This window comes from Jatropha curcas, chromosome 2 (genome assembly GCF_041381405.1).
Source record: "Jatropha curcas cultivar XTBG-Jc1 chromosome 2, XTBG_Jcur_1.0, whole genome shotgun sequence".
NCBI lineage: Eukaryota > Viridiplantae > Streptophyta > Magnoliopsida > Malpighiales > Euphorbiaceae > Jatropha > Jatropha curcas.
Genome location: NC_143152.1, coordinates 5,123,962 through 5,151,373, shown reverse-complemented (window position 1 = coordinate 5,151,373; position 27,412 = coordinate 5,123,962). Strand labels below are relative to the sequence as shown.

Sequence of the window (27,412 nt, the reverse complement as noted above, 5' to 3'; positions counted from 1 at the left end):
CTAAGGATTATTAATGTTTATTTACTGTATTAACTATTTTTTTAATTTAAATTTGAATTTATTATCAAGCCGTATATATGCATTTACCATTAAGTTATATTTAACGTGCTTACAGTATTAACTATTATTATCTTAGATTCTTGGTTCATGAATTTTATATATATATATTTTTTAAAAGTTTATGAATTTTATATTTAAGAGTTAAAATTCTTTGGAGAAGAAATATTTTTTATTTCTCTCAAAAAAATAAATATATAAATAAATGAGAGAAAGCAAATATTGCTTGATGGGCCTTGGGTGCCCACCTCTAAAACAAAATGGAAGAATCAAGAAAAAAATATATAAAAATGGTGATGTAAGTGAGAAAATTGAATTGTAAAATAATTTTTGAAAAGATGGAATTTTTCTTATATATTTTCATATCTTGGAAGAATTTCTATGAAAAGTTTATACTTTATTTTATGAATGATGATGAAAACAAATGCATTTGATTAACTTATATTACATTTTATTAAATAAAGTTTTATAATCTATAGTAGTGGCAAATAGAAAAATAAAAATTCCATCTTTGAACTTTTTACCCAATAAAAAATAATGATAGAGGATTAACCTAATTAGAAGAATTAAGATTTTTTTTTTTCAAATATAGGAAAATTCCCTTTAGAGCTTAATTTAGTCATATTAGGGAAAATTTTAATTAGGTTTGAATTCATAATTTTAATCTCAAAATTTGAAACCAAATAGCCAATTTAGCAAAAGCAATTAATTGCAAATTTTCTCTCTCTCTCTCTCTCCCTCTCTCTATAGCTAGTGTGAATGGCGAGTGGAATAATTCAATATACAAAAATCTTTTTAGTAATTTATTATTATGAAAATAAATTATTAATATTTGAAGAAAATAGTATTATTTTTTTAAAAAAAGAGAAATAATCTCATATCAGTTATAAATTTTTAAATTTATTTAGAAATCTTAATTTTTTTTATAAAATAAAAAGTAATATCCTTAAACGTTTATTATTATGAAGATTTTAACTCAATTGATAATATTTGAACTAAATTAGGAATCTTTTATTTAAGAATCCTAATTTTCAAAAAGGATAAATAAATATATTAACTCAATTAAAATCTTAATACTTTATGAAATAAAATAATAGAATAATTTTAACTCAACTAGAAATATTGTATTCAATTAGAAATTTTAGTATTAAAATAAATTCAATCATAATAAAGAGTAATTCATATTTAAACTCAATTAGAAATATCAAAATTTTTAATAAAAAGAAAAGAGGTAGTGAAAAATCAAATCATTATGTTTAATTAAGAGGTGGTAATTTTTAAAAATTTAATTAAGAGGTAGCGAAAAGATTTTTTTGCGTTATTTTTTAATTTCATTTTTAATTTAGATATCAAATTGAGTTAATATTAATATCAATATTATATTTTTCAACTTTTTTTCAATAATCAAAGTGTTGAGTAGGCACGAAAAATTATTTTTAAATTTATTTTTTATTCAGACATTAATTGAGTTAACATTAACATTAATAGTATTAATTTTTTTCAATTTTCTAATAATTAGTTAAAAAGTTAATAATATTATTACTTACTATTTCAAATAATAAAACCTTTTAGTTTCTTTTTTCTAATTGAGTAATGTTCTTCAGTTTCTTTCAATAATTAACTAAATATAATTAATATTGTGATTAAATATTATTTCAAATAGTAAAACTTTTCGGCTTATTTTTTAATAATTAATAATATTATTATTTATAATTTTAAAATTATTTTCCTATACTATTAAAAATTTGTAAAGTGAATATGAACAGAACCGAGTTTGCAAGGAAAATTATTTTTTTATTTTTTAAAAATTTTCATCATTCAATTTAGATATTAATTGAGTTAGCATTAATATTAATATCATTGATAATATTTTATATTTTCAAATTTTTGAATAATTAACAAAATAACTAATATTATTCAAATAATAAAACATTTCAGTTCCTTTTTCTAATAATTAATGAAATTAATAATATTATATAGTAATTCATCAATAAAAATTTCAAAGTTTTTTTTTTTTGTATAGTTTTATAAAGTTGTAATGTGGATATGAATATAAAAAAAAGTATTGAAAAATTATATATATACTAAAATGCAACCAAACCTTTCTTTATTTTTTAATTTTACATGTTTAGCCTTGTATAACTGATGCGTTGAACAATCACAACAAGTAGAGCCACGCCACAATTTGTAGCACGATCCATTAGGCAGCTGTCCATTGCTAAGCTCAAACGAGGAGTGTATTTTTTTTTTTTTTTTCAATTTCAAACTTTTCTATTTTATTACAAATTTTCTTTATAAATTTCTATGAAATAAAATTATTATGTAAAATTACTTTTTATAGACTAATTATTGATATAATCTTCATCACCCGTTCTTTATAATTTGATTATTGGCATAATTTATATATTTAAAAGCTTTCCTTTCATGTACAAATAATTTTTTTTTGAAATTCAAATAAAATTAAGGATAATATTTTTTATTTTAACCATTGAAATATTTAATATTTTTGAATTTATTTAAAACTCATCTAAGAAAATATTTTAAAAAATATTCTTGAATATTTTTTTTTAAATGGAATGGAAAGCATATATTCTTAAATATTTTTAATTAGTTCATTCAAAATTACAATCATATTTAGCTCTCCATTTAAGATTTATAGTTTCTCAATTTTATTTCTAGATTAAAGGAAAATACGTTATACGATTTGGATTGGGCCTATTGAAATTAAAATAATTTTATAGGAATTTTTACTTAAAGTTTCATGTTTCTTTATATATATCGATTCAAATTATAAATTATAAATTGAAACAGAGTTTAAAATTAATTTTTATTACATAATTTATCTTTTTTATTAAAAATATTATGTATTTAATATGGTTGCAATAAATGACTTTTCATTGAAACATAGAATATACTTTTAATATGTCTGTAAATATCTTAAGTTATCTATATGAAAAAAAAAAATCTAATTAATGATTGAATGATTATAAAATAAAAATTTAAAAATAAGTTCGCTTGTTTAAAACTAAAATTTATAGGAAACTATTAATTATAAAAATTTTGAAGTCTCTCTCATGATTAATGCATTTCTTTTCTTCTTTGAGTTTTTCAAAATAATTAAGGATATTCTAGTAAATTTATTGCTAGGTTTCTCAAAATTTAATAACAAGGTAATTGAATTTTCTAGAATTGATCGAGTAAGTAATTATTGTGAAACGCTGAAATATATTAAAATTAATACTCTCTCTATTATATTTTATTTGTTTGTTTTTTTTTAAAATTTTCCAAAATATTTATAAGATTTTTAAAAATTTATATAAATAAAATTTTTTTCTCATGATAACATTTGAAGCTGTAAAACATAAATAGGAAATAAAATAAGTATTTTCATGAAATAACAATTTCTAGTTTTGGTTCAAATTTAAAGGAGGAAAAAATTCAATGAATATTAAAATTTATAAATTTTCATTAAATTCTAAAATATTTTTAAAATTGAAAAAAAGATGAATTTTAGTCATTTTATAATTTAGGCAATTATTTTAATTTTGATAATTATCGCAATAAATTTATTTTTCGTTGCAATTATAGCTTTCTTCCTGTGTCCGTTGAGAAATTGTTGATATTACTGTTAGTAGGATCCATATTTTATTGATTTTGCCAAATTTGGCAGGTAGCTAAAATTGCTAATAATTTTTAGTTTTGGTTCAAATTTGAAGGTGAAAAACTATTACATGAATGTTAAAATTTGTGAATTTTCATTGAATTCTAAAATATTTTTAAATTAAGAGTTAAGAGATACAAATTTATAAAGAGTAGAGAATAATAAAATACATTTAAATTCCAGTAGTGGCATTCAAGTAATTGTGAACACATTCCTCAATCTTATGATCCACTTCATCGAAATGCCTGTTCAACTTCATCCCCGTCTCCTCACTGCCATCTTCTCTCTCTCTCTCGTATTTCTCGAACCAGAAACAGTGACAACCTGTCACTGACTTAGCTCACATATATCAATCTTTATGCCTTTATAGACTCAGATTTTGTCACTTCTTCATTACTCTTATTTATATAAATTTCAGTGTATTATCCCATTTGCTCTGTGGTCTCTTTCAACAGTTTAAACCTCACTCCTCTGTTACTCTCCAAGGTATGCTTTTCTTTTCTGATACTAAATCTTGCATTGTATTTATCCAAAGTTGTGTAATCTTGGATTCATGAATCTTTGATTCCTTTTGGTAAGTCTTCTTTACTTGTTTTTGTGTTTTGGTTGGTGGGTTTCTTTGCTGGATTGTATTGGATCTTTCCTTGTTTGAAATTTTGGGGTAGTATTGTTTGGTTGATGAGAAATTGAGGAAAAGTTAAGGAATTTTAGTGCTGTAATCATTTTTAGTTTTGAATTTGATACCTTTTTGCTTGTTTTGTTTCTGTGTCAATTTGGTTTGCCTTCAGTTATGATTTTTTTCAGTTGATTATTTGATCTATTCTCTGTTTGGTTGTTGAGGAAGTCTGGGGAAGTCTTATCTGAATTTCGAAATTTGAAAATACGTTACTTTTCTACTTTGAATTCTGAAGTTTTCAGTTGGGATATTTTGTCATTGCTTTGTGTATCTTCACCTCTCAAATTGGCCTCTTTCCACCCTTTGTTTCTGCGTTCTAGTATGTTAGGCCTTGATTTCTTGATTTACAATAATCTTGACTGAAAATGTTTTGTTTCATTAGTTGAATATTCAATTATACTGGATCTGTATCTCTATTAGTTTGAATTAGTCTTTGATTTTTTTTGTTTTATTCTTTAAAGATTATTTCATGAGATCTCTGTTACAGGTTTAGAATACATTTTGATCTCTGCTTATTTTAGTAGCTAAAAAATTTAAAATATTGCTTGGTAAAAAAGATAGTGTACTATAATTAAGTTTTTGATGAACATTCTCCAACTCATGGCATGTATCGTTTCAAGGAATTCTTTTTAACCTAATCTTTAAACTTTTGGGCTTTTATATGGCTGCATTTGAAAATTTTGCAGTTATTTGTTGTGAGATCTTGCAAAAGGAAAAAACATATGGAGTCTGATAATGCATTTGAAGTGAAAGATGAGAGTGTCACTGAGGAAAGGCATCTTGAAGCATTAGCCATGGAACCAACGAAAGAAGAAAACAATTCACCTAATGGTCAAGGACCTAAAATTGCCAATGAAATTTCTGAAATCGTTGCAAAAGTTGAAGGTCACAATTCTTCTGATGCGGGAATTAATGTCAAAGCCAATTCGTCCACGGTATAATTTACTATGCAATGATGTTGAACCTTTATGTTGAACTAATAATATCTTGGCACTAAACATAAGCCTATTTTTCTATCCTTCTTAAGTATTGGTCTGGCTTTCTGTATGTTCAGGAATCGGCTACTCCTGCTTCAAAAAATAACAGATTGTCTAAGGATAAACCCAATGTGAAAAGCCCTGGTCCATTTTCTCTTAACCAGAAGCCATCACTTTCTCAAAGTCTTTCATTCCCAGCAAAAGGAGTTCGTCCTGATAATATGAGGAAGAGCATTGATGGACACCCAACAAAAACTATGGTCAAACATGCCCAAGAGAATGGTCAAAAAAGTAAAATCACTTCGAATGGATCAATCACTTCAGCTTTTCGCTCAACTCAAACCACTAAACGTGCATCCATTGGAGTGATCTCAAAGGAAACAAATGTTAACGGTGGTAAAGCTTTTCCTAGGAGGACTTCTTTAGATACCATGCCAAACAAACAACAGGCTACAGTAAGATGTTATGCATTTTAATTTTTTTCGCCTTAGCTTTTGCCTTTTTTTTTTTTTTTTTTTGCTGAGGATTTCCTTTATCGGTCTTTGTTTTTTGTCTCCAGCCTGTAAAATCAAGTTCTTTGAGTGAATCCACCAATGGACTTCCCTCTGGAGTTCCTGAGTAAGTCATAGCCTCCATCTACTTTTTCTCTTTCATTGGTAGATCAAACAGTTGTATAATCTTTCAGCAGATATGATCTCTAAGTAACTCATACATTGTGTTTTGAATCAAATTAATATTTATTTGCAAATGAAATTCAATTTCTTTTTGGTAATTGCATTTTAGTACATAGAATTTCCGAACTCTATTCTGAAGAATAAAAAATATAAAATTCCAAATGAATTTTTTGTGGATCCAAACATATTAAGTATGAATTTCTGAACAAGCTCATACCGTTCGTCTAGTTCATGGGTTTTTCTCTCATCTGAAATCAAAAAGATATTTATGCTGCATGGATAAAATGTATCAACTCTTATGCAACTGCAGATTGTTAGCTGATCAAAATTCAGAACCTGTAACAACAACACTGCTGGGCAAAGACGATGATGACCTTCATTCAACTACTTCGTACTACTCTTATCTTAGCGTATCATTTGCTTTATAGATAATTCGTTTTGTCTGCTAATTGCTTATGGTACTAATATTATGTGCTGTTACCAGAAGTGCTACTCATTCGCGGAGAGCTAGTGGTTCTGGGTTTTCCTTCAGGTTGGAGGAACGTGCAGAAAAGCGGAAGGAGGTTATTAATGGATATTTAAATATTTTTTCAGCTATTTAATATTTTTATTCATGTGTAAAAATATCATTGTATTATGGCCTTTGTTCACCAGTTTTTTTCGAAGCTAGAAGAGAAGATCCATGCTAAGGAAATAGAAAAAAGTAACTTGCAGGCAAAGTCAAAGGTATCATTTTCTTTTTTCAACTGAAAGATTTTTCCTTTTAATCCTTCTGTTCTCTACATGAAGGATTTGAAGCTGTATTTTGCATTGTGATTTGTGGTGACATGCAGGAAAATCAGGAAGCGGAAATAAGGCAACTAAGGAAAAGTTTGAAATTTAAAGCTACACCTATGCCAAATTTCTACAAAGAACCTCCTCCAAAGGTTGAACTGAAAAAGGTAACACATCAATGAGTTTTCTGATATTCATGAACACATATGTAGGACTTTCTATTCCACCTTATAAGATTTCAGCATCTTTCTAGTTGCTAAAATATCTTCTACCCTAAAATTTCTTATAAATGCTCATTGATTTTGGGATAAATATCCTCAGTGGACGAAGAAATGGTTAAAATGAAGCTTATTTTCCCTCATAATGAACCACCATTTTTTTCTGCCACCGCTGACATTTTAAGATTTTTGAGTCTATCTGGTGATTCAGGACTTTTAAGGCCATTTAAAATGTTTCTTTTCCTTCTTGGAATTTCTGGCCAGAAAAACATGTAAGGTGTGTGCTATAATGCTGATTTCCTATAACCATATTGTCAAAAAGATTTATACTAGGTGATCATGGCAGTTGTGTCCTCAGTTTCTAGAATGTGCATATGGAATTGAGTTTTCAAATTCAGGCCTCAACTATTAGTGCCTTAGAAGCGGATTTTTCTATAATCTGGTGACAATGCATTCTTATGTTAAATGATTGGTGCATTTCGTAGCTTATTTGGCCTCTACAATTTTCTTTCTTTAGAAAGACTGAAGTAAGGGAAATGTTATTGATAGGAGGGCTGCCACTGACGCAGTAGTTTATAATGATCTGATATCATTCAAACTTGGATGGAAGAAATTGCATTTTTGGTGAAGCTTAAATTCTGAATTCAAAATGTCATAAAGTGCAAGGTTTATAGCAATTTTCCAAACTTGATATTTTGGATTATGACAAATGAACAGAATCCTAGTGCCCTTTGTTGTCTCTGAACTTCTTTCTTTTCACATAAAACACAATGGTTTTGATTATACCTTTGCAGTACCAATTGAGGCCATTGATTTTCAACATTTTATGGACATTGATTATTGTTTGCTTATTGTTGCAGATACCAACCACCCGGCCAATATCACCAAAGCTTGGAAGGAACAAGAGCTCAAATACTTCAATTAACAGTCCTGCAGAGGGTGGTGGATCTTCTCTAAGTCCACGATCTTCACAGGTTCCTCATCCTTTAAACAAAGACTTGAGCAATCCGATCAAGGGAATTCAAAGAAATGGTAACAACGACATTGTTGCTTCAAAAACACCAATCAAGAAATCACAACCTAAGCTTCAGACAAAAAGTGCTACCACAGGAGCTGAAGGAAAGACTATGAAGTCAAAAGGAAAGCCTGTAGAATCTGAGAGCCGAAACCCACAAGCATGTGCCGAAAAGGCTGAAGAGAACCATACGAGTTCTGTGAATGTTCTTACATGTGAGAACGGAAGCGATACAAATACAATGCCTGAAAACAATTCTGCTCAGGATGGTGGACTGATATTAAGTCCACCCAACCCTGAGATTATACTAGCAGAAGTCACAGTTGGAGGGTGAGAAAATGATTCTTGCATCTTAATTGTATCTATAGATTTTGATATTTGATGTTGATGTGAATAGTCTTGTTATATTTTTGAGTATGTAATTTTTTGGGGGGTGCTTGTGAAAGTAATATAAATGAATAGGTTATATCATGTAAGCGTTTATTCTTTTTTGTTAAATTCTATTGTAGTATTTAACAAAACTTGATAGTTTTATCATTCATTTTTGCTTCCATGGATTAGCGTTCAACTTTGGCTTGCACAAGTATAAGATATTAGTTGAATATGAATCTGGCGCTAAGCAAGCATGGTAGCTCATAAACTTGCTTGGATTGCTACTAATTTTGTTGCTACTATAACTTGGAGAGAGCTTCCTAATTTTCTTGATCATTCTTGTTATCTGATCCTTGTCAGAGTTGGATATATGATGTTAATTTTTTTTCTGGAGTTTATAAATGGAAAAGAAAAAAAAAGGAAAACAAGAATATCTCTATGTTGGTATTTTGATGATCCCTACTTTATTGACCGCAATTTCTGTATTTATTATCGCTTTTATTGCTGTATCTCTAGTAGATATTGATGGTATTCGTGAACTTGTTTTTGAATCTGTACTTTATAGAAACAATATTATTTCTCACCTAGGATTTTTAAAATGCATTAATTTTTTTTTCAATTTTACCCATATTTATCAGCTGTTTTGTAGCCAAATTAAAATGGGAAACTTTTAATTTTAAGAAGATAATTTTTACATTCTGCCATATATTTTTAAAAAATTAATATATTCTAATCGTTCTCTTAATTGTTGTGAAAGAATCAAGAATCGTGTTCGGCAGTAGTGTTTTGACCGGAGTCAAAATACTATATCTATCAATTAGACTGTTTGGTAATTAGTATTTATAACAGTTGTTAGAGATTAGGGACCGTTTAATGAAACCTTAAATAGCGTTTTGAATTTTATTTTTGACATTCTTATCCATTTGTTTTTTTTCCCTATACTTAAAGCTTACAATTCTACTTGCTATAACACTCCTTTAAATTTGGTATCTTGTTATTTATTTAATTTTTCTGTCTCAAATGAATATATGTCATTTTAATTATTTAATTATTTAATTTCTACTGTCTTAAAACAAGGATAAGGGCATGTTGTAAAAATTAAATAAATATGGCTCTAGGTGAGGTAAAAAATTTTCTTATCTTTTCATTTTAATTTTATAAAAAATAATCTTTTGTTATAAAAAAATTGAAATAAAAAATATGATAATAATTTAGAAAAGAAAAAAAAACACTTTATATATATATATATATATATATATATATATATATATATATATATATATATATATATATATATATATATATATATATATATATCTAATTAATTAGACCATTTCATCCTATGACCATAATTTAAAATTTTAAATCGACATTCTAATATCCTTTTTTGTCACTTTAGTTTTAACAGCTAATCAAGCATTTATTTTTATCAAACACTTTTGCTTTAAATCACTATCTAAACAGCTAACATCTAACAGTTAATATAACAATTAGTATCGCCGGACAAACTCAAAATGTTACTATTAAAGTGGATAAAAGGGAGTATAATATTTTAATCAAGTCAAAATACTAAATACTATTTATTATCGAAGAAGACCAATGAATGAAACTAACAATGAGTGAACCACAAAGAAGAAAATAAAAGTTTTTACGTTTAGGATGACCAACCAATTAGATTAAATTGGAACTAAACTAAAATTGGCTATTTTTTTTTTCTAGTGTCAAAATTAGCTTGGAATTATTGACTTTGGAATTGGTTCCAAAGGGAAAAAGCCTTTGCCAAGTTTTAAAACTAAATTAAAATTAAAAATTATTTTATTTTATATTATCTTTAATTTAATTGAAGCCCAAATTTTCAAAAATGATTTATTTATAAAGTTATTTTAAATTATTTCCTTTCAAATGCATTCTAAAATTTAGTATTATGTTACTAATAAAATATTAATTGAGGTGGTTAGTAACCTCAATTCCTGTAAGAGTAAAAATATAAATTCGACGGAAGAAGTCCAAACTGGTGCCTCCACGAGCTGATCTAAGGATCGGAATCAGCAGTTGCAAGCCATGGCCTTAGCTAGGATTACATATAAATTTGCACAATGAAATGAATAAATAGAATCATTTAAAAATATCTATTTTATATACTTAATAAATTATTACATAATTATAAATTCGGCCAAACTTTGAGAGTGTAAATTTGTTAGTATTCTGTATGGAAATTTGAACCAAAACCAGAATTAATATCCCTCTTTACAATATGCTGTCTAATGAACCAAACGAAAGCTAGTGGTATTTATTTTGTGGTTTAAGCCTAACCACACGTACGGTCCAAATATGCAAAGTTAATAATACAGACAACCTAGTAAAGTTTCTATTAAATGTAATTTAGTCTGAAAAATATTTTTATTTCTTAAAAATGGAAATTAAAAACATGGAAAAAGCTAAAGTTTTAACTGAAAATCTGTTTGAAATAGCAAGAGCAAAATGATAAGAAAGAGTTTGGCCCTCCAATCCAACAATCCAAGCTCACATGACTCTTACCATATTGTTCTAGTTTATTCATGGGAAAATGTAACCTTAAAGAAACTATGAGCAACCGTTACTCGCAAAAGGTGAAGTTGATGTAATGAGTAGGTAAAAAATTAGCGTACCACAACTAAAACAATTAACAAGTTTCGTTTGCTTTGAAAGCAAGTGAAATGTTGCAAAGCAAAACCTTCTTGAAGCCTAACCTATTGCCATTTTGAGCATATGATTTGGACATCTGAATTACTAATTTATAGTTACATTTCATCCTCTTGGAATGAGATATATGACTACGCATAACATGTAATCCATAGTTGTTGACGTATAAAATGTTAATTACCCTAAATCAGATAACTTAGAGTTGTGTGCGTACACAAATAATCATTTGCATAAATTGATTTTGTAAGTGTTGAAGCAAAATAAACTATCCAAGTTAAAATAAATAAAATCTCATATTAAATTTCGCTGCAGCTGAAGATAAGTCTTATATCTGTAATTTTATTTTATTTGTTTTGTTTTTAGAAAATATTTCTATTACTTAATATTTAACATGTGTATTGCAAGTAAATCATCTGAAAATGGAATAGGAGAATGAAGTCTCAATTCCACATTCCATCATTCACTAGCATAATTAAGAAGGGAGATAGAAAAATTAATTTGCAGAGATTGTAGTTAGAGGATACCAAATTATTTAATATTTATGCTAATATGATTTTGGAAAAATATAGTAATTACAAAAAGTGCACTATTGCCCGAAAGAGAAATAATTACTTTTCTATCTAGGAATCAATAGAATAGATGGATGGACGTGGAATAATCTCCCACCCTAACCTAATCACTTGTTAGCTGTACGCAGCATGTAATTTGGTATCACGGAACCCACCTCTTTGTTTTTTTTTTTTTTTTTTTTTGTCTCTTGTGTTCTTCGTTATTGAAGTTTGTAATTTTATAAATGGTAATTAGAACTTTATAAATTGTAATTAACTCATTATTGCTTCTTATAAACTTGATTATTACAAAGAAAAATAAAGTGATTAATAATGTGCAGTCCAATAGTTGACAATGATAGGTTCTATTTCTCAATCTCCACACTTTCTATTTTACTTTTAATTTATTTTATTACATGGCAACAAAAGCATCAACATGAACGAAAAAAAATTTTTAATCTAATTTTGCTGTCTCAATCTCCAGAATTTTAATTTTATTTTATTATTGAAAAGACAGATACTTAATATGTGTCACAATTCACAAGAAAAAAAAAAAAAAAAAGAAAATCTTTATACGTTCAGATTCACAAGCAAAGGATGCATATGGACAGGCCAAAAAGAACACAACCCGTGACTAGAAAGATCTTAAAAAAATAAAAAAAAAAATTGACAAAGTTTTCCCTGCATACAGTGACAGTGAATCATACATTTAAGGGAAAAAAAAAAAAAAAAGAAAGAAAGAAAGAAAAAAAATTAATTAAAAAATTGATATTTAATTACAGTAATTATAACAAAATAACAACAAACTCTCTCTTTTACTGCAGGGATTCTGATAAAATCATAAAACGCCAATTGATCCCTTCTGTTTGTGATTTTATTACACATATTCTTCCTGCAATCACATTCCATAACAAAATTATTACCTTATGACAGACCAGGTAAAAATTACAAATAAAACTGTAAAAAAAAAGAGTAGAAGAAGAACACTAACCATTTTCTCTATTTTTTTCATGGTTCCATTTTTACTATTATTAAAATTTTTAGCTGTGCAGGTTCATTGACATGTACTGAAATGTGAATCCTGTCCAAAAGCTCCAGCAATTCTACAAGCTACTTCCATTAATTTCCCTGCACATGCAATTACAATTATAATTAACATTATAATATAAGTCAACTAATCACCGTCAATTTAATAAATTTCCCAAGTTAATAAAAAAGTCATTCGCTAACCACACTCTTAATATAAAATTAAGGGTCAGCTAAATAAATAAATAAATAGAAAAGACAGAGCAAATCTCATATAATAATAATAATAATAATAATAATAATAATAATAAAAGCAATTCAGTATGCAATAAGGTGTGGAATTTAATTATTGACCATATCTGTTGGCGTCCTAGTTGTGGTGGGGTAGAAGAATGTGCATCACAGCTAGCAAATTCTTGGATGCTTTTACGTTTTTCATTAAGCTTACAAATCACATGCATAGACGACTTGTCGTTCTTGTTGTCGGCGGAAAAAAGGCCATTGAATTTCTTACAAGTAATTGTGCTGTGAATTTCCTATGCCCTACATTGTTTCCTAACCCTCTTTTCATTCATGTAAAACCTATGTTGCATTTGCACCAATTCACTATTACCCACGCATCAAATTTTGAAATATTACTCCTTAAATGTTTGATGAAAGGCTGATAAAGTTAATAACTACTAAGACAACTAGGGATACGAATATAAATGAGTTGAGCCAAACTCAAAGCTCAACTCAACAGAATTTAGCTCGATTTGAGGCTCAAGTTAAACTCAATAAATTTTGAGACTAGACGAGCCTTTCGAGCCGAATATTAATAGGGTCGAGTCGAACTTTTTGGAACTATTTTTTGAGCCTAGCTGTAATTTATGCCCCTAAAGGCAGTTATTTTACTCAAACAGCTAATTTTACCCGAATAAGTCATTAGTCTATCGATCAGTGCATATATGGAACCTCCCAGTCAATAAATTCACTCTGTTAATTATATTGCCTTCCACTAAGGCTCACCAAATGAAGCCATTAACTTTAGAATTAAGAGATGATTTGCTTTCAATCCTTGATCAAAACCTAACTAATCAAAAGAAGTTCTACATTTTTCATATAACCCTCTCCACTAATTTAGTCAATGATCACATAATCCATCATTTTAATTAGAAATTAGGATCCTCCAATGCTTGACGGGCACGCTAGTTGCAGGGTTCTTGAAGATGCTTAGAGTGAGTGGTAGACAAGCTTATTATCAAAAGCTAAAAAGACTAGAATAACAAAGTGGGCATTTCTCTCTGTCCCACGACCAACACTAAATCATCACCACATAAACTAATCTATTCCTTATCAACAATTAAACTAATGTTAATCCATTATTAACCTAACCTAATCTGCACCGACACATTAAATTACCAACCCCTAATTATTAATTTCATTCTAATTAGTGCAAATTTTATATAATTAATTAATTAACTCAATGGAAGTTAATTTTACCTCTCCTTGGCTTGGCAGAAACGACCTTGACGGCGGCCGTTGGCTTTGTGACTGTCTCTTTCTCCTCTTCCGGGAACAAAACGCCGTCAACTCCCTGGACTGATATCCTTCCATCTGTATAAATGTCTGGATCGAACAAATAGGCAGACGCATCACCGGATCCGAATTTAACCGACCCATCCGCCTCCTGCGCAACCACTTTATGCGGCAATCGCAGCGTGTCGTACTTTATTTTTCCAAATCTCCTCACTGCATTGTACATACTCTCTTCCGTTTGGTATTCCGGTATGATATGGTAATAAATGATTTGCTCCGGTGCGCCGGGTTCGCTCAATTGGTCCGTCGTTAGCTTAGCCATGGCTTCGTCATTCGGTGCTAACACTGTTAGAACATATCCTTCTGAAACTAACCGTCCCATTTCAGTGGCTAGCGACGTTAAGTTCACTAAGATATCTGCCATTTCATTGTAACCGCCGTAATGTAACAGTGTTTGGATGAAGTCCTTCACCTGGCTTTCACCGTCAAATTTATGGTGAGGTCCACCAGGCCCCGGAGCTGGTGCCGGAGCCAAGGAAGGACCAGGTGCCAACGCATCATAAATAGGTAAAACCGGTGGTGCTCCAGCTGGTACCGGTGCTGCCGGTTTCTTTAAACGGTGAGTTCTTGGATCCACCTCCGGTGCGCCTTCAGGTAGAACTGCAGATATAGATCTGAGATTTCTCCTCCGGTTAAAGTCTTCTTGTACTGATTGCGGGATTAGAAGCCTCTCGATTCCATGGATAACGCCGTCGGGTCGGATGACATCATCGGGTCGGATAATTTCAGCAGAGTCAACAGCCTTTTTGCCGGAGCTTTTGCTAATTAAGCGAAGATGATCATTGCAGAGAGTAGAATGCTTGAGTGGCTTAGATTTTTCACTCGGCCATTGACTAGATCCGACCCGTTTAGGAATAATGTGGAACATTAGAAGAGTTTGAAGAGACTTGAGATTCCCGGGTTCAAGCAAGAAGCGCTTGAATTCGGGGTCAAGCTGGCGTTCCAGGGCTTCATTTCTAGGAGCAAAAATGGTAATATTGTGTTTGCCAACAGCTTCTTCAAGAGTTTGAAGAAGAAGAGCCTTCTCAACGAGTTCAGCCAACTCAGTATAATGCGAGTCGAGAAGCGCAACCAGAACGGAGTTAGAGTTGATTCCTGTATTATTAGAAGACGAAGAAGAAGAGAATTTAGAAGACGGGGTATGAGGCAATGCAGAAACAGTAATTAAAGAGAAGAGAAACAGAGAAGAAATGAAGCATAATTTGGAGACACCATAGATGTGAGGATCCATGGTGCTCGAGAAAATGTGAAAAAGATCAGAAGTTGAGAGTGTTGGTTGTGAGTTGTGTGAAGAAGAGAAAGAGAGTGAGTTAATGTGGACAAAAGGGGTGGTGGTGAGTTATGTGCTGGTTTGTGTTTTGGGTTTTGCTTAGAGAAGAGAAAAGTAGGACACAAGGAGGAAGACTTGGGAAGTAATGCAGATTGGAGACACCTATTTAGAACTATTTTTTAATAAAAATAAAAATAAAAATTAAAAAAAAGGGAGAGAGAGTAAAGACTTTGGTTTAATAGTGAGGTTAGGACAGGCTGGAAGTGGGGTTCACACGGAAGACTGAGACATGTAATCTGTTTGCCCGCTGTCATGAGCCGCATGGCTCTTTTAACCTCTTCCTAAAGACCTAAAAACTAAACTCACTGTCTCCTGTTAGTTACTTAGTTCAAGCCAACCCATAACTTTTTGTTTTTCTTACTTTTTCCTCTTTTCTTTTCTTTTCTTTTCTTTTCTTTTCTTTTTTTTTTAATGTGTCTGAAGTTGAAACTACTACATGAATTACTGACTAACATACTGTATGAAAAATTTATTACAATTTTAATAAATAGCGTGTCAGATGTCTGTCTCTCTTATTTAATCAGTTTAACATTTTGATGTATTAAATAGACTATTGGATCATTAATTTTGTGTTAAGTGTTAGAAAGTAAATGTATAATGTTTTTAAGAACTTTTTTAAGGTGAACAATGCATAAACAAAATTATGAATCATTTTTTACTTTCAAAATTCTTATCAAAATAGTTATATATATATATATATATATATACAGAAAGTTTGGATTCTCTCTGTAATGAGCTTTTTATTTTTCAACTTCTCACTTTTTTCCACGAGACTTTCTAACACAATCGTATGTGTATAATTCGTTTGTTTTATATATTTTTATCATATTTCAAGTTAGAAACTAACTTTTTTTATCATAAATTCAATATTTATGATACATAATTTTGAAAAGTAAATAATTTGATTTGTTGTATATAATATATTAAGATATCATTTAAAACGGAGAAAGGACATGACTTATTTCTTGAAGGCTAGATATAAAATAAAACTATTATAATTAATATATATGATTATCTTTTGTTAATAATAAAAATTGAAATGTGAATTTAAAAAAATATAGATCTTCAAAGTGGTTGACTAAATAAATTCGCTGGATATCAAGTAACGAACATAAATAATTTTAATAGAGAAATATGTCGCACTATCAAACATTAAAAAATAAATATCATCATCTATTTAAAAAATTCTCTACAAATTACACACATCTAAATAAAACAAAACAAATACTCCATATAAAATGAAAAAAATCACAAACTTCACACAAAATGGAGATAAATCACCAAAAAATAACCTAGATTTATGCTAAACAGACATAGCATAGGTCTGTAATTATTTAACAAAAAATATAAAAATTTGTAAAAAAAAAAAAAAAAAGAAAAATAGGAGGGATGGACTACCACAATAACAAGCATGCTTGATTTTTGTATTTTGATGGACAAAAGGACATAAAATTTGTTTACTCGTGATTTAAGAAAATTTGGCTACCAAGATTACATAAACAGTTTTTCTTTTTTGTCAGGACAAAGTAAAAAAGATGAATATAATTGAAATAAAAATTTTAAATAAATTTATTTATTATCCAAAAATATTTTTAAAAATAAAATGGAATTTAATTATTTTAATTTAGTTTAGCTTAATTTTGTACCTAAAATATTTTAATTTAGTTTAGAAACTCCCTAAACCGTAGTTTATAGTTTGACTTCAAGTTTTGTGTAAATCAAACCGTGTGCACTGCTATTTATTATACCTATATAATATTCCGATGTAAAAAATAGAAGTATTAAAATATTAATAAAATTATTATCTCCGTTCTATAATATTTGTAATATTTGAGAAAAATAACGTTTTTCAAAATATTTGTCACATTTGTGGTTTTAAAGAGTAATGAATATATTTTTTTCATATTTATTCTTTATATACGATCAATAATTATTACTTCAATGTAATGGTTTTTTTTAGAGAATTAATATTAAATTAGAGAGTTATATAGTTAATTTACTTGATAATTTATTGCAATTTAGACAAATTTAATGATTTTTTTAAAAAATATGAAATTTCAAATGTGACAAGTATTATGGAACAGATGTAATATAAGTTAGGAACTTTATAATTAATTTTAAAAATATGGGTTATTCATGTGTTAATTTGACTATTACAGACTTATTTAAAGTTTTTCTATTTTAAACCTTTTTGTATAAAATCATATTTCATTTTTTCTTAGACAGTGAAAAAAAATACTATTTTAAACGAAATCACCAAAATATTAACAGAATAAAAAATTAAATATTATATAATTAATTTTTAAAAATAGAGGTTGTCATTTATTAATTTAACTATAATTTATTATGAATTTATATTTTTTTTTTCCCAAATAGTAATAATAACAGAAGAAGGTGAATGGCGGGGCACGAAGCAGAAGCTGGAAGGAAGAATCACGTGCGTACTGTGGGCGTGGGTTTAAGTTAAAGAGGTAAGGTGGTGCGTGTCGGTGTCCCTGACAATGAATAAATGCCATTGTTTCTACGCTAAGGATTTCCTTTTTATTTTCACTAATTTCCTTTTTCTACTGACCTTTCCTTCTACGCGCGCGTTTTGGTCCGTGAGTGAGTCGCGTAGTTTTTGGTCATTTTCACCCAAAATAATATTCAAACGGCGACGTCTTGCCTGCCGGTAGATTGTTGGTCGCTATCAGCTGACTTCACCCCATGGCTAGAGTATTATTCTTTTTCCTTTTTAAATAAAAAATTAATTTTGTTTTGAAGAGTTGTTGCTAAATTAAATTAATTAAAAGTCAATTTGTTTTGTTTCGTTTTGCTGATTCTCTTTTCCTTTGAGAGGTCTACTTCATCAATATGAAATTTGTTACCGTAATTTTGCAAACGTCTAGGGTAATCATTTCTTCAATTTTAATCAAAAATTTTTATTTTAATTTATTTGAAAATTTATTTGGTTTTTATTTGTAAATTTTTTTCAATTTTCAATTATTTATAAATATAATTTGTATTTTTCTCCAATTCAAAAAATGAGACCTCTTATTTTTAAAATAATTTCATTATTATTAAATTCGATTTATTCATGTAAAACTTATATTTCATTCACAATCATTTTTTGCGTATTTAAATTTCAGATTAAAGTTAAAAATATATATTTAAAAAATGAATTACTTATTATATTCTCATCATATTTTATATTATTGTATAAATTGATTTGATTTATTTTATGTAATTATGTACTGCGGTTTATGAGTTTTATATTACGGTTTTGATGATGCTAAATGGAAAAGAGATAGAATTGAAATCGTATATTATAGAGAAGTTATCACAAAATATCTATTGCTTTTAAATATTATTATGAATTTAGCTATGAACAGAACATAGAATAAATATTTATATAACAATAAAATTAGTTTCAAATTAAGATATAATTATTGCTGTATTTATTATTAGAGATGTAATTTAGTTAATCTAAAGGCAATTATCAAATCAAAATTCTTTAATTTCAAGTCCCTTTTTATTTTAATACAATCCCAAGATTTAACTCCCTTTAACACAAGATATCATTTGCATTAAATTACAAGTCACATATCATAAATTGCTTGGAAAAAAAAAATTCCCAAAAATGAAAATTACATGAAGATGAAATTTCATCTAATGAGTATTATTCTTGGAAAAAGTTGGAATTACATGAACATCAATCAATATCATATAATAAAAGAAGGAAAATATTACTTTTTTTTTTTTTTTTCTTTCTTTTAAGAAGAAGAACCAAACATTACTCAACAAATAGGAAATAGCTCAAAGGGGCCCTTCTTCTCATCGGATTCTATTTCTATGTGCTAAACAAACACAACCACATGTTGTTTCCAAAGTCATAAAATAGATTGATATTAAATGGTTTGGAGCATCTTTTGCCTATAATCATAATAATAAAGGTCACCAAATAAAAAATTGCCATTGGATTAACTAAATCAACGGTCAATGTAATTCAATGAAGTTTGATTTATTTGTAATTACTCTGACTTAAGAAAAGTGATTAGAAAATTATACAAGATTGATCCTATTAAACTTTTGAGTTTGAAAAGTACTTACTTTATATTTATCTAATAAATAATATTTATTATGAAATGTAATTTTATTATTTCAACTATATACAACATTAAATGATAAAACTCTTGCTTATTAGCCTAAAATATTGAGATAATACAATTGTATACGAAAAACAAAAAGGATTGCTTTTAATTAATTAATTAATTAATTTTTAAACTTTTATTAAAAAAAGATATTAGTTAGCAATTAGAACAATTATTGATTAGCATTATATTGACCAAAATATTAGTCCACCGACAGCTTTGTTTACCACGTTTCACACGCTTGTTCTAAACTGTTTTTTGTAGGGCGCATGGATTCTGACCATTAAGGCTTTGTTTGGATGAAAGGGAAAAAGAAAATTAAAAATAGTTAAAAATTAATTAAAATTTTTCAATCACATTAAAATTAAAATATTTTTTAAAAAGAAAATATAAAGATCACAATTTAGAGTTTTAAAAAAATAGTTATTGGCAATATGAAAAATAAAAATTTTTAATCTTTTCCATTCATCTAATTTTATGGGTTGAGGCTTTTTAAACCTCTCAAATAACTATAAAAATAGGTTCTCTTTCCCTAAAATATCTTACCAAATAACTCAATAATCTAATATTACTTTATTTTTGTCCTTAAAACCCTTCCAAAACTCTCCATCCAAACAAACCCTAAAGAAGGAACTTTTTTTAAAAAAAAAGAATTATTGGAATTGAAATTATTACATCAAGTGTGAGTGTGAAAATTTAAATTAATATAAGAAAAAAGAGTCCCTTCTAAAAAATATATATATATCAAATTAATTGTTTAATGGAGAAAATTTCTAAATGAATGCAAAAATTTCTTCTATATTGAAATCTTAGTTAGAGTAAATTGTTTGTGATTCCTAATTAATATCATAAGGAAAGAAATACTATTTTATAGACATAAATGGTTATGAAATATATTAAAATTTTAATTTAATTAAATATAAAAAATATAAGTGAATTTAAAATTAATATCATTTAAAATATAAAAAATGCATGTATCATATCTGCCAACACATATTTAAAGAATATGAGATTGGAAGATATGAGATTTGTTGACAGACAGTATCTTTAGCCATTAAATTGTTAGTGAATCAATTATTAAAGTATATATTTTCAAATAGAAACATTTTTCGTTTGTTGCCGAAATTATTATTATTATTATTATTATTATATATATGTAGAAAGAAATGAAAAGGATAAAAAAAGTGGGGAATATGAATTATTGTCCTCTTTAGTTTTAAAGGGTCCATGCTTGAAAGGCTTAAAACCAAACTCAGGTCCAAGAAAAAATTCATCCAAATACTGGGTTTAAGGGTTGATGATGGTGGGCTTTATAATCGCTCCACTTGAAGCTTGCAGCTCCAAAAGAAATCCTCCAAGAAAATACTTACTCCGTCCATTTTGTTTATATTGTTTGACAAAACATGCATATTAAGAATTTAGTCAACAAAAGTTATTTTATGTTTTTTACCCTTAACTCATTCAAAATATAAAAGTCCATCCTTTAATAAAGGATCATAAATGTTATCGTTGAAAAATAATTTTTTGTATATCTAAATTTAGAAATCTTGTAAATATTTTAAGACATTTAAACAAGGAATAAAAAGCAAACAAAATGAGTATATTTTTTATCTTTTTTAGAAGCTAGATACGATCCCCATTGCTGTTTCTCAGAAGCTAAAGTAGGCTCATCAACCAAGATATGGATGCTGTGCCGTCTGCATTTTAACAACGTCAATGGGTTCAAAGAATGGTTAAAGCAGAAAACGATGGAGCTGAAGTCACCTAAAGTTGAGATTAATCGATGATAGCTTCGTTATTATAGCATGCAAGAAACGCTTGCTTTTTCCAAAATAAACAATTGTTAGTTCCTCAAATTGTTCATCAAGTTTTAAGCTTGCCTGATTTCCAGAATAACAATATCATCTATAAGGGCGCCATTAAGGATGAACTCAAGAGAACAGCGTTCGTCTCTGAGGGCGCCATTAATGATGAACTCGAGAACAGCATTGGACTCCACCTGCAGAAGGTATTCTCAATATCAACACAGACCAAAGTTGGGGCTGGGTTAGACATGGTTATTCGTAATTCAAATGGAAAGGTGATGGCTGCAGGTGTGCGGAAAGTTCTGCTCATGGTTACTCTACAGGAAGCAAAAAACTTGCATCTTATAAAAATTCCAGTTGCATGTTCATTATTTTACAAGAAGAACTGTCTGCTGAGTATTCAAAGAGCAACGCCTACAGAAACCAGCTTTGAACCTGACATGCACGAAGTGTTGGCAGCCATTACTGTATTCTTGAAGCTCTTGCCAAAAGCAACTAGGTGCATTTCTCATCCCACCTATTTTTAATTTCTAATTTAAATATTTGGTTTCAAAAGTGGTTTTGAAACCAAAACTCAGGACTAAACCGTCTGTTTTTTATGTGCAAGTTTTTCAAAATATCCCTGTGACTCGACTTGACTCTTTCAACCGATTCAGCCATTTCAATGTTGTTTCTCAACCGATTTGACACTACTTTACCAGTACCCTCAATCCTAAACAAGTTAATAATTGTAAGAGAGAAATATATAGATATATTACAATACATAGCATTTCAAGATCAGATATATTGCTACTCATATCGTGCCACAACCAAGCCATCCAGACATAGTTCAAATACATGTTCTGTGCAGATGCCCCTTTTTCTTCTTCTTGTTTAAATGATTTTTTTTTTTTCAAGGAAAGAAATTTTTGTGTGAAACAAATTTACATACAAATATCGATTCATAAATCTGTCCAGATGGAAGCTCTTTCTCAAGATTCATCTTCCCTCTTTTATTCAGGTTCAAGCAAAAGCTCACCTCCTGGCTTGTAATACAAAGCATCTTCTCCTCATCATGTCATATTTGGAGAAATGGAGTTTACAACCTGAAAATACAAACCTAAATTTATATTAGATGTTAATGTCCTTTAAAGCATCAGTGAAAACATAGTCTAACGTTAATGTTGCATCCCAAAACATCATGCAACCAGATATATTAGCACATAATTAAAAAAATGAAAAGCAGTCTTAGAAATGTAGAAAACATCAAAATTGCTATTCATTTTGGGCACTCAGGTGTTTGTATCCATGTCCTCAATAAGACATCACTATAGTGGCATTGTCTATATGCATTCAATTATAAAATTGCAGCTATGAAAAAAAAAAATAAAAGAAAGATAAAAGCTCGAAGTAATGTTTTCAGTGGTGAAATATGGTAGCACCAATATTCCATTTGTGACTAACTGTTCAAAAAAACAAGATCTTCACCTACATCATTACGCACCTTCAAAGATGAAATGCTGAGGATAGACACCATGAAAGTCTTTAAAACTTAAGTAGAAGCTGAGCTTGTAGCACAAGAAGCCGATGTACTGCTTCCATGTAAAGGGCTCTCTCTGCGACTGTTGGCATTGCTCTGGTTGCTCCTCTCAGCAACTGAATAATCAGTTGAATAATTTGATACAGGATCTTGATTATCTCTACTATTATCTCTGGTTTCCAGGCGCTCCATCATTCGAGATACAGTTGCAAAACCAGCATTAACTTCTCTTCGGACTTCAGAACGAAGATCAGACATTGAACTGTTACGGGAGAACAGCCTCTCCTTCAACCCTCTTGTACTCCTAGAAAATGATTCTCTATATCTGGATACAATTGTTAAAGAAGAAACTAAAAATAATGAAAAAGAAAATTATACAGCGCAGCAAATACAGGAAAAAAGAGGTTGTTTTTGGAAACTGTACCTCATTGACACTGCATTAAGTCTAGATTTTAGAGACTCTGAAAATGACTGAAATTCTGATGGTCCCGCTCTGTCTTGATTTGGCAATGAAGAAGCATTACTTCTATAAACAACAAATAATAAAATATTAATGTATGTATATAAGCATGCTATGCACCAAAGTAAAAAGAGCAAATCTTACTAACAATAAAGGAAACCACAAATACCGATCATTAAAGGAAATTCCTCGATGATTGGCAGGCATGACAGTAGATCCAGATGCAGAGGAACTTTCAGCCGTTAAAACAGAAGGAAATTGTAGAGTTTGTTGTCCAATTTCATCCCCAGGAAATGTAAGTGGAGCTGATGAACTAGCTACATCAACTGTACCTGGTTCACTTCCCACTCCTACCTGAGACAGGGAGGAGGAAACATGGCCAGAAGAAGGCGCATTAGGATGAGCAGAAAATACCAAAAACTGCGGCCGACTGTTGGAAGATTGCCTATTTCTATGGCCTGCCCTCCTACCAAAGTGGTGGGACCTTCCCATGGCAGCAGCAGCAGCCAAGTGCTGGATTATACGCTCTTCAAGATCAGAATCACTTGCACCAACTGGTAACTGCATTACAATGCAAAACATTACGTCGCCCTAAGTTAGTGACTGCTGCTTGAAATGTTCAATAGCCAACTAGCAATACACAGAAAGCATACATGTTGCAGTTCAAAATCCCCAAGCATAGGATGACGGAATATAGTGGCATTTCTTGATGGAGCAGCTCTGAAGTTTCTCTCCCGCTCAACAGCCTCAAGCAATTCTTGACTGCACAGCTTGTGAATTAGATTATTCAGAAATGTAAAAGAAATAAGATTAAAAATTTAACAAGCAACATTAACAAGCAAAAGACCAACCTTGTGGGATCCTTCAGACCAATGGCCTGCAAACACATGGGACATTTAGAGCTTCTCTGGCACCTGCAAATCCAAATCTAGTGTAAAATGTGAAGGTTTTTATTTCTATTCCCATTTCATGTCACCGCTAAATCTCAACGATCCACATCAAACATTGATAACTAATAACTTAAGCAAGTTTAGAATAATTACTGTTATCATGGTTTCAAGATTCATTGACCAGGATAATTACAAAATACAACGCATTTTTAGCAAAGGATAAAGAGGATAAAAATCCTTATAAATTTACAAACTACAGTCATTATCTATTGAGCAAAACAGATATACTGATTCAGACACGGGCATCAAAAAGATTAGTGTAACTAAGACCATCCAGTTTGAGATTAAGGGTTACTTCAATTAAGTCCCAGGAAAACAATCTCCACAGTGCCAATAATGCTAAAAAAACAGGTCTATCACAGACAAGACTTGAGATTTTTATTGTTTATAGATGACAGACAAGAGAGCATTATTAACGAAGGAATCTTCAGAAAGAAGCTTAGGTTACAACTGTTGGGGTTCAATTATTAATACAAAATTTTCACAAAATAGATATGGCACTGATCGAAGGGGAAAAAAAATAGGAAACAATGCATACAAAACCAATAGAAGAGAATGAAAGAATAGCAGCATGACCAGAAAAACTGTTATTGCAGAAAACACACAAAAAACCATGCACCATCAATTATATTGCACCAGGAGCAAATTATACCACGTGGAGATAATAGATATCAAAAATAACTCATTATTATTCAGGTTAAATAATTTTTCTTTATTGTTTCAATTATCAAATTTCTTTCCCAAATCAAGAATGGTTCCTGTGTCCTCTCTCTTAATAAAAACCCACAGACTTACATGTACTCAATCCTAAGTTCCTAGAATGATATCCATTTCCTAAAGACGCATGAAAACAAAAGCACAAAATCATTTTTTACGTTCAATTTAATCTCAATGTACGTGCAGTTAACACATCAACCACAGAATGAAACTAAAAAAGAAAATACAACAAGCAAGCACACAAACAACATTAACAAACATAACAGAGGCCAAGAATGAACCATTCAATGATAATTGTCAAAAAGGATAAAGGAAGAGAATTGATACTATAATATGTCATACCATTCAAGGATGCATTGGAGATGAAACTCATGCTTGCAATTAGTAAGCTGTGGAGCAAGAGAGAGAGAGAGAGAGAGAGAGAAAAAAATCAACCATGAAACACATACCAAATATCTAGTTGTATATAAGGATGAGAAAAGGAAAGGACTATAACAGAGGGATAGAATAAACCATTACCGTTGAAGGATCGCTCTCGCAAAATTCCTCGAGGCAAATGCTGCATGCATCATCGAAAGACTCCTGAATTCCTCCTTCCACAAAAGCAGCGGCAGATGTCATATGAGTTTCAGTTTTCTTGGCCTCCTCCATCTCCGGAACCTTTGAAACACCAAAAATCCATATAAAATTCAAAATGAACTAACCTCTAATAAAACGTATCGCTCAACTGAAGGAACTAACATTTTTGGCTTATAATGCTCACAAAACGCAGCATTTTCAAGCCAAAGAATAAAAACATGCAGCAGGAAATTTTATTCTTAAATTGATAAGAAAATTGAAGATATGTTACATATCCAATGACAAGGAAAACTAGCAAAATTAATTAAATCCGTAAATGATTAAATTCTCTCCAAAATTACTAAAGCCAAGCTCCAATGAATAAAGAAATCTAAACCTCAACTGTTATCCAATATTCAGCTCCACCTAGAGCTAAAAGCATAATTACACCTTTTCAAACTCCAATAAGCATCAATGAACAAAACATCAACATTAAAAATTCAGGTAATAAAGGCAAATTACTTCCTTTACAAAGTCGTAAGAGAACCGCATACGAAATAGTTGGATTCCATTAGAAAAGCAAACCAAAAAACATGCACTTTGCTTCACATACAGGCATAAAATGTTTTGCTGGAAAAAAAAAATATTTTTAGCTGGAATTATGGAAAAACAAATTACATCCAGATCAGAAATTTATCAATATGATTAAAAATGCATATGTCCATCAAAGACATAAAATTTGCAGTATATGAAAAGAGAGAGATAGAACAAATTAATTGGGTTTACCTCCGTTGAGAAATTGGAAAAGCTCCAGATAATGGAGTCAAGAAAGAAAGAAACTCAAGCACTGCCCATCAAATGTTGGAAAGATCAAATCTGTAACCCTTTGAAGGGAAAATGGTACTAGAGATCCATGGAAACCCTAGAATTCAGGGAAGCTTAAAATGATGATAAAGAGAAATGAGAGAGGGAGATAGAGAGAGACAAGACGTGGCAACCTTTCCCTTTAATTATGGTTTTATTTATGGGTGGGCTTTGTTTGTTTGTTTGTTTGCTGGTTGCTTCCCTTTTTTTTATTTTTTTTTATTTTATTATTTCCTGATAGGTTTTGGGTAGTACAATAATCCACCACCGCTACAGTGGCATCAACCATCAGCCATCAGTTGTTTGCCGTTCTTTTACCCACTTTAAATAATTGTATTGTTTATGGATCTTATCTTATCTCATTTCTTTTTGAAGAATATTCTGTTATCAATTAGACCCCACAATTTCTTTTGTTTATGTTTTAATCAACAAGGAATCAGACTGCATTCTGTTTGGTATTCTCCCTTATGTAACGAATAGATTTTTAATTTATTAAATTTCTTAATAAATTAAAAAGAAAATATAAAATTACAATTAGACTCTATTTTTAGACCAATTTTATATATACAATAATCTCATTATTCAAAAAGTTTTATTTGAATATTACTCTCACTTCAATATTTTTAATACATTTTTAAGTGAGGATGCCAGGAATTAAAATTAAAGGGGGCTAAAAAAATTTTAAAGAGTTAAGGGGGATGAAATTGAAAAATTTTATTATTTTAGAGGATAGATAAAAAATTTTAATATTTTATAGGTGATTTTTAAAAAAAAATTTAGGGAGGCTCTAGACCCCCTAGTTCCATCAATGCTTTTAAAAT

At 29.6% G+C, this 27,412-nt stretch overlaps 3 protein-coding genes across 5 annotated transcripts; 1 reads left to right on the top strand and 2 right to left on the bottom strand.

Annotated features, from left to right (window-relative positions):
* The first annotated feature begins 3,946 nt into the window (after positions 1 to 3,946).
* LOC105635780 (TPX2 (targeting protein for Xklp2) protein family) lies at positions 3,947 to 8,605 on the top strand. The gene is made up of 9 exons (XM_012218878.4): positions 3,947 to 4,204; positions 5,081 to 5,329; positions 5,449 to 5,826; positions 5,931 to 5,989; positions 6,356 to 6,436; positions 6,530 to 6,608; positions 6,700 to 6,771; positions 6,879 to 6,986; positions 7,898 to 8,605. The coding sequence occupies exons 2-9, from the start codon at positions 5,117 to 5,119 to the stop codon at positions 8,384 to 8,386; spliced, it is 1,479 nt and encodes a 492-aa protein (XP_012074268.1). The 5' UTR covers positions 3,947 to 4,204; positions 5,081 to 5,116; the 3' UTR covers positions 8,387 to 8,605.
* Positions 8,606 to 12,205: 3,600 nt separating this feature from the next.
* On the bottom strand, positions 12,206 to 15,673 carry FLA17 (FASCICLIN-like arabinogalactan protein 17 precursor). 2 transcript variants are annotated; one of them, XR_002284543.3, is made up of 3 exons: positions 14,163 to 15,673; positions 12,646 to 12,782; positions 12,206 to 12,546 (listed from the first exon to the last, which is right to left on the bottom strand). XR_002284543.3 is itself a non-coding variant. In XM_020679999.3 (2 exons), exons 1-2 carry the CDS (start codon positions 15,487 to 15,489, stop codon positions 12,709 to 12,711), a joined length of 1,401 nt encoding a protein of 466 aa, XP_020535658.1. In that variant the 5' UTR covers positions 15,490 to 15,673; the 3' UTR covers positions 12,645 to 12,708. The 2 variants fall into 2 exon arrangements, 1 of the variants encoding a protein (XP_020535658.1); XM_020679999.3 differs by lacking the exon at positions 12,206 to 12,546 and having other exon boundaries at positions 12,645 to 12,782.
* A 6,578-nt stretch (positions 15,674 to 22,251) lies between these two features.
* On the bottom strand, positions 22,252 to 26,734 carry LOC105635778 (E3 ubiquitin-protein ligase RHF2A). Of its 2 annotated transcripts, none has more exons than XM_037640394.2 (9): positions 26,514 to 26,734; positions 25,689 to 25,829; positions 25,512 to 25,558; positions 24,354 to 24,416; positions 24,156 to 24,264; positions 23,672 to 24,063; positions 23,467 to 23,568; positions 23,007 to 23,367; positions 22,252 to 22,622 (listed from the first exon to the last, which is right to left on the bottom strand). In XM_037640394.2, exons 2-8 carry the CDS (start codon positions 25,818 to 25,820, stop codon positions 23,055 to 23,057), a joined length of 1,158 nt encoding a protein of 385 aa, XP_037496322.1. In that variant the 5' UTR covers positions 25,821 to 25,829; positions 26,514 to 26,734; the 3' UTR covers positions 22,252 to 22,622; positions 23,007 to 23,054. The 2 variants fall into 2 exon arrangements, with proteins under 2 accessions (XP_037496322.1, XP_012074265.1); XM_012218875.4 differs by having other exon boundaries at positions 22,252 to 22,608; positions 26,514 to 26,733.
* Between the last annotated feature and the right edge of the window lie 678 nt (positions 26,735 to 27,412).